The sequence below is a fragment of the Penicillium expansum genome (genome assembly GCF_000769745.1).
Source record: "Penicillium expansum strain MD-8 chromosome Unknown contig278, whole genome shotgun sequence".
Taxonomy (NCBI): domain Eukaryota; kingdom Fungi; phylum Ascomycota; class Eurotiomycetes; order Eurotiales; family Aspergillaceae; genus Penicillium; species Penicillium expansum.
The window spans coordinates 62,043-69,064 of NW_015971278.1; the positions used below are offsets into that span (position 1 = coordinate 62,043).

Genomic DNA, 7,022 nt, shown 5'->3' on the forward strand with positions numbered 1-7,022 from the left:
ATTACCTTGGCGATAACTAAAACTAGGTAGACTGGGGTCTAATAGATTGTATTATAGTGCATATCATAGAGACGCAAGCCTTTTGCTTGAACATGTAATCACGTGACTCTATTTGTTTGTGCTGGGCTCCAGTAGAGATAGTTCGCTGCTCTTCCTCTCTCCTCTTCTTTTTACCTTAGGTCTCTCTTTGATAGCCAATTTATTGCGCCTTCAATTTCTTGCTTTGTGTACTACTTCCCAAAAGGGCCGCCCTGGTGATCAGTTTTATCAGTTCCATATAGGCCTTGGAATTAAGGCACTAATAATGCCAAGGCCCAATATGCCCTGGACAAGCTACCACGAACTTTATTTGCGCGTGTCGAATTCACAGCATTTGATCACCATTACATCCTCCATGCCCAAGAACAATTACGGTCGAACACGAGCCACAAGTCGGCCCAATTCAACTACGCGCCTTCCCTCTCCAATGTCTGCATAGGCCCAATCGAGTGTCTCCGGTGCCACACGAACCTTCGCCATGTCGTTGCGTCCTCTTGGATATCAATGCAACATATCCTATGCGCAATTCTTCCGCACGGGACAGCAAACAAGACATACCATAACACAACAACTAAGATCCTTTTCTCGATCACGCGACACCCATTGCGCACATCGCTGGTCTACGACAAGTCCACACCATGCCAACAAAGCTTCGTTTTCGCTACGGAGCTTGCTCAGTGATCTTTTGAGGCCTGTACGCACTCTCCAAAGCCATGGGAAGGGATCATGGACTCAACAATGCCGCCATGAGACTTCGGCAGCCAAGCCATCAGAGCTCTGCGTGCACTGCGGTGGAAAAACTACCCACAAGGCTAGAAGACACGTCGAGCCTGGCAACTCTTCCAGTGGCTGGCACTGCAAAGCATGTGTTCGGATTGCCCGTGCTCATGGCCATCTGCCAAATGAGGAGCAGCTTGCATCGATCTATCGGCGAAGACGGATGAGGGCGAGCGGAGAGGCTAGCAAAACAAGTCCATGCAGGCACTGCGGCGCCATGACTGCTCCGAGAAGTAGCCGTAAATTCATTGATGCAAATAACCCATCCGCTGGGTTTCACTGCCGCACATGCGTTCGGCATATCAATCACCACGGCACCCTCCCAACCGAGCAAGATCTTGCAGCGTTCGAGTACCGCAAAGGGATTCGGAAAAGGAGTCCTCATCCCAGCGCCTCAAAAAACAATGCCTCAGACATTTCGAAGAGAGAACCCATACCTTTACATACTTGCGGGTCCTCCGGCGATTCTAAGTCTGTCAAACAGATGAAACAGAGCCGCGATGAATACCCCTGCATGCACTGCGGCGACATAACCATCTCCAGCAGCAAACGTAGGCTCGTTGAGCCCCAAAATCCCGCGGCAGGTTACTACTGCCAGCCATGCACGCGGTCCCTACTTGAAACAGACTCCTTGCCAAGCACCGTCAAAATCGCGGCGCTCAGAAAGCTCAGAGCGACCCGCATGCAAAGCAACCCCCGAGTCTTGAAAAGCCCATGTGTCCACTGCGGTGAGATCACCGCCCCCAGCAGCAAGCGCCGACTCGTTGAGTCGAAGAACGCCCAAGCCGGGTATTACTGCCGCGCGTGTGCGGACTGTTTAGTACAAACCAATTCCCTACCCAGCGAGATACGCCTTGCAGTTCGCAGATCGCGAGAGCAGGTCAGGCTGAAAAATTTGCGGGCCAGTCAATCTAAAAAGTCGCCGTCTCCGGTCTCTCCGCAGGACGGAGAAGCCATACCAATGGATACGCCTACGGACAATACCGCAAATACTTGTGTGAACTGCAAAACTGAAGAACACACACCGGACCCCTAAAGCTGGACTTTGGTTCTTTGTGTGAGCATTTTGATCTCAACTGCTCGTTTTTGGGGCTAGAGGTGCGTTTTGTGCTGGGACAGCATGGACAACAACTCGGGTGCGCATTAAAATGGATATCAAGGCCGGTCGACGGTTGGATTGCTACCAGTGCGAGGCATCGCGCCCTTGCCCTACCCAGCATTGGAAAATCGATGGTCCATTTTCTTTGATCTGGTCGATGCCAAGAGCAAGGGTTCTAAATATCTTGATTTTGGTATCGCCCATATATGCGCGTCGTCATCCTGCCTGCGGGGCGTGCTCGTCTATTCGCTCTAATTTCGCGCCTGTGTTGATGATCATCTGTGGCGCTGTCCGTTAAGCCTCGGGATGTCTTAGGACTATAATTAGAATTTGATGGAATGGAATGTGGTTCTATTGTATTTGTATTTGTAGTATTTATAGTATTGGACTATAGAGTAAGGTATGTATACTATAGATGTCAATATGAATATGAAATAATTGGATAACCCTGACAGCAAACGGAGATTAAAGAATAAAATAAACACTGGATAACCTCAAACACGGGAAATCGAGTGGCCAATCAGAGCCTACAGAATTCAGGGACAGTCCCCCCACCCATGGCCCAGAGCCAAAGAGAGCCAAAGAGCGGCTCGGCCAATCAAGCCCTCGCCCTGACTGGCTTCATCGTGATTTTCCCTTAATCTCCCTTCCCCCCCCCCTGGGTCGTTTCGGTTCTTTTGGGTTTTTTTTCTTCTTCGTTTTCTCTTTCAATCCTTCTCTACGACTAAGAGTGAGTTGGATTCTGACAATTGAGAGAGATAGAGAGAGTAAAGGCGACTGTGGAGTGGACACTGCCCTCTCCCCGTGTTTGGCCCCCTATTCCCCCGGTTGCCTGATTTGCGACAATCCAACACAGCAACCCACTCGATCTTAAGTTGCATGTTCTGAGACACTCCCAACTCCTATTTGTGAACAGACTCATCCGAGTCACATCGTCACTTCCAACCTCTTCTCCACCCCCATCTGCAGCACTGTTGCCTTGCCAACTCCAGACCCTCCGTCCCCCCACGACCCGCACCAGCCAGCTTGGCGTTGCTTATTCCCCGTAAGCACCAACACAAAGCATTTGCGCGCCAGTTTATTCCCATACTATACACCTATAATTCCCTCACAATGAAACCATCTACCTTCCTGGCCTTCCTCGCCCCGGTTGCCGTCCTCGCCGACTCACAACAACCCGCCGCAGGCGCCAGCCTCTCCTCCGACTTCGCGCACAACTCGCCCGCCGTCTCATTACCAGAACTTGTCCCGCGAGAACAGTTCGCTCCGTTCGCGGATCGCGATCTGCCATCCGACGAGATGCGCTTGCTTGCTGCTCGCTATGTCCTCCAGGCGCGCAGTGAGGGTTCCCTCGGCCAGACTCCGTGGATTGGCATGGCTATTGGGTTGACCTTTACTGCTCTGGCGGCTGTGATGCTTGGGTGATTGTGAGCATGTGTTGCTTTGAAACGAAACCCCAGCTTGAGATTCTTCCGACTTTCGATACATATACCTTTTTTTTCCCGCCTCAACCTACTTCTTTTTTCTCTTGACACGCACGACACGTGAAACGCCGGGCACCGCTCGAACTTTGTTATCTTTTACTCCGCTCGACATACTTCTGCGACCCTTCTTCTTCTTCTTCATTTTCTTATGGTCTTTTTGCAGCGGATTTTACCATTTTGTTTATTTTGCATCCATGACCTTGTATTCTGGCGTGGGATTGGATCTTTGAGCTCCCTTTTTTTTTCTATTGCATTCCCCGACATGCTAAAGTACTATACTCTGTATATACTTGGTACTGTCGGGAGTATAGAGTTGCATGTTGTACGCATGTTGTACATGATACCTTTTTGTTTCTGATGCAGATTCTCCCGTGTGTACGGAGTACATGGGGTTTACCTAATTTGTATATATAGATATGGCCAATACGAACTGACTATGTTGTATACATTTTACCTTTTATTGCTTCTGCTTTTCCTTTCAGACTTTGTTTTCGTTAGTCTACGCCTCTTTACATGGTTGGACTCGGGCATGGGGTGGCTTTCTTTGTTACTCGAAATCCAAAGTTGCAACCTCAAAGAACATCCATGGATGTTTTGATTTTCTTCATTCTCACTGTGTCTATTGGTTCAAGGCTTGAAAGAACCCCCTTTTCTTCCTTTTCCATTTGACTGCAGGTGGGCAAACACCCATTACCAGAGCAAACGCAAAGACCTCGGGAGCTGTCAGATTCCTAGGCTGCACTCCACATTGACATTGGAAATACCACTACGGAGTAGAAAGAGAGATCTTTCATTCTTATAGGAGTGGGCATATTCCCTACCCTCACTGTACTCAACTCCCAACACAACTTGGTTATACTACAGACTCAACCCTCACCATGGCTACTGACGAATACCCACCCTTTGTACCGATGCCCTCGCTCCGCAACGAGCTAGGGGTGATGTTCGGCTTCTTCTCTCTCTGCATAGTGGTTATGGGAGCATATGTTGCTCTGTGGCGTAGTGAGTTATCCTCCCACTCCCCCCTTCATCATATACCTTTATCTCTATATCGATTTAAAGATCTACACATCTGTCCGTGGCTGTTCATATCAAACACATACATTCACCTTCAATCCCACTTCCGCACGAACTCAATTGTAATCAAACCCTACATGACTCTCCTTACAATCGATCCCAGGATACCAAACCCGCCTAGACGCTCAAGACCTCGCCCACCGCAAATCCCTTCGCAACAAAAGCCAAACACAACCACTCCTAGGAACAACAACCTCCGTAACAGCAGGCCGAAGCCCAAATCCCAGCAACGACACCACTACCTCAAAAACCAAAGCAAGCGTGCAAGAAAGGATGCTCGACTACATCAGCATGCCAGAGAACCGCGCCGAGCTACCAGTCCACGGGATGGAGATGTATGCACCTAGGAAAGGAAATGCGATCACATCGCATATCAGGTGTCCGTTTAGTCGGTCTACGCCGCTGAGTTCTGCTAGTCCGGTTGGGGGTGGGATTGCGGCTGAGTCTATTGTTGGAATGACTTTGGAGGGGGGAAGGAGTTTGAATCAGTGTCTTTTGCGTGTTGATGGGTTTCGGTCGGCGAGTCCAGCCAGGAGGTTTGGCGGTGGGAGTGGTCCGGCTGTTGAGATTGGACCTGCGCCTAGTCGGGAGTAGGGGATTGTTTTTGTTTTAGGATGCTACATGTTATATTGTATGAAGGGCTAAGAGGGAATTACAGCGTTGGATTGGTGTTGGTGTTCTTGGGTAATTTTGATTATGTCTGTAGATTGTACATTTTAATCCATGTAGTTGTCATTTTGAATCCTTTTAGCTATATTATACATTATATTACACACCACCAGCTATCTATCCACACACAGGCTCGGCAAACCCACGCGTCCACAACAATGAGCCCATTATAACAACCAAAAACCCAAGTGCGACAACCACACTGGCACTTCCATACAAATACGCATGGCGTCGATGAGCCAGTCCTTTCAACTCAGCAACCCAAGTACTGATAGTAGTCGTACTCCCACAGAATCCATCCATAACACCCTGCAGCACCTGGCAACCCGTCATAGCAGCAGGAACCACGGCTCCAAGACCACTGACATGCTGCAAGTCATAGCAAAGACCCTCAATAATAGTCCCAAAGATATTAACCGTAAACGTGCCGAGCGGGAAGGTCGGAATCCTGCTATTCAGGTGCAGCGAGACATAGAACCGAAGAAGACAGCCAAGCGGTGCAAAGACAATAGCAAACACCGCCCGGCCACGCCACACATCCGGGCCATTGTGTCGGTCTGGCGGCCAGATAGCCAGGAACACTGCTCCGAGCCAGCATCCCCAGGCAAGCACGACCACAACACGGTCGAGGACTCGTCGCGTAAACGCAAAGGGCACGGTGGGTGTCACGCGTTGTAGAGCCAGGGCAAGATGCGCGCCGACGATAAGCGCCGATAGGCTCAGCGACACGGTGAGTAGAATCACAGCGACCAGCGCCATGAAGCTATACCCGCCATTACGGGAGGCCGGATGGGATCCGGTAGGCCGCGACGGATCGGGGAGGGCATTTGCCAGGGCGAGGAAGACATCCCGCATAAAGGATGAGAAGGAGGTGAAGCAACCGCAGAACCCGGTCGTCAGACCAATATACAATGGGATGGTCTTCTTCACGGCCATGTGTTTCTTGTTCTTGATCTTGGGTTCGTCCTCGGCTCTGTCTGTAGCTGGTTCTTTGGCTGGCTTTTTACCCCACTCTTCGCGAAATAACTTCTGGTCTTCGCTCAGGAACCCCATTATTAGGCTTCCGGTTACATTCGCCCATAGCACCCCTGTCACGACGGGGGCGCCTGTGTAGAATGTCAGAGCCTGTAGACCTAGGCGGGCCAGTGTGCCAAGAAGCGAGAAGAAGATTAAATAGGAGACGGTGTAGATGTGAGTTGCGTGTTTGGAGAGGGGTTGCGCGGCGGATGCGGGTTGTGGTGCAGGTGCTACGCGGTCACCGGAGCTTTGCCATGATTCGTTATTTTGGGTCTCGCTTAAAGGATTGGTATGTTTTGAGGGGTTATCTCCCTCTTCGGTAGTTGACGGCATTGTCGTTCAAGGGTTAGAGTGAAGTAGAAGGGAAAAGTCTGCCAAGACAACGGAAACCGGAGATCAGGTGGAGTCCGATAAGGTTCCTGGGTCTTTGTATATGAGGGGAAGATAACAAGGGAGCTGTTACTTTACTTTACTCCTCTTCTTCCTCTTCTTTTTCTTCTTCTTCTTCTTCTTCTTCTTCTCTCTCTCTTTCTCTCCTCTTCATAATATACTCTACACTTCACTATGTCTCTCCCATCAAATGTTCATCTCTCCTCCCACCCTTGTCTCCAAGCCAAGCTCTCCCTAATCCGCTCATCTTCCACCACCCCGCGGGAGACAAGAGGCTTGGTCCATGATATTGCCAATATTCTAGGCGTGGAAGCCTTCTCAGGGCTAAAGTTGGTCAAAACAGGAACGGTAAATAGATCCCCAAGCCTAAGCCTCCATCAATCACTAGCATTATATCTCCTAACACTCATTCCCAGGACACAACCCCCCTCGGAATCGAGTATGAAACCCAGGGAATTGACCCAGCAGAC

General features: G+C 50.0%; 4 protein-coding genes across 4 annotated transcripts; 3 read left to right on the top strand and 1 right to left on the bottom strand.

Moving 5' to 3' along the window:
* Positions 1 to 517: 517 nt before the first annotated feature.
* On the top strand, positions 518 to 1,852 carry PEX2_084830 (uncharacterized protein; the record flags this gene model as incomplete). Its single annotated transcript, XM_016745753.1, has 1 exon — positions 518 to 1,852. One exon carries the CDS (start codon positions 518 to 520, stop codon positions 1,850 to 1,852), a length of 1,335 nt encoding a protein of 444 aa, XP_016599596.1.
* A 1,176-nt stretch (positions 1,853 to 3,028) lies between these two features.
* On the top strand, positions 3,029 to 3,340 carry PEX2_084840 (uncharacterized protein; the record flags this gene model as incomplete). Its single annotated transcript, XM_016745754.1, has 1 exon — positions 3,029 to 3,340. One exon carries the CDS (start codon positions 3,029 to 3,031, stop codon positions 3,338 to 3,340), a length of 312 nt encoding a protein of 103 aa, XP_016599597.1.
* A 937-nt stretch (positions 3,341 to 4,277) lies between these two features.
* On the top strand, positions 4,278 to 5,070 carry PEX2_084850 (uncharacterized protein; the record flags this gene model as incomplete). Its single annotated transcript, XM_016745755.1, has 2 exons — positions 4,278 to 4,401; positions 4,580 to 5,070. The coding sequence occupies 2 exons, from the start codon at positions 4,278 to 4,280 to the stop codon at positions 5,068 to 5,070; spliced, it is 615 nt and encodes a 204-aa protein (XP_016599598.1).
* Positions 5,071 to 5,262: 192 nt separating this feature from the next.
* PEX2_084860 (FluC/FEX family fluoride channel) lies at positions 5,263 to 6,495 on the bottom strand (the record flags this gene model as incomplete). Its single annotated transcript, XM_016745756.1, has 1 exon — positions 5,263 to 6,495. One exon carries the CDS (start codon positions 6,493 to 6,495, stop codon positions 5,263 to 5,265), a length of 1,233 nt encoding a protein of 410 aa, XP_016599599.1.
* Positions 6,496 to 7,022: the final 527 nt, after the last annotated feature.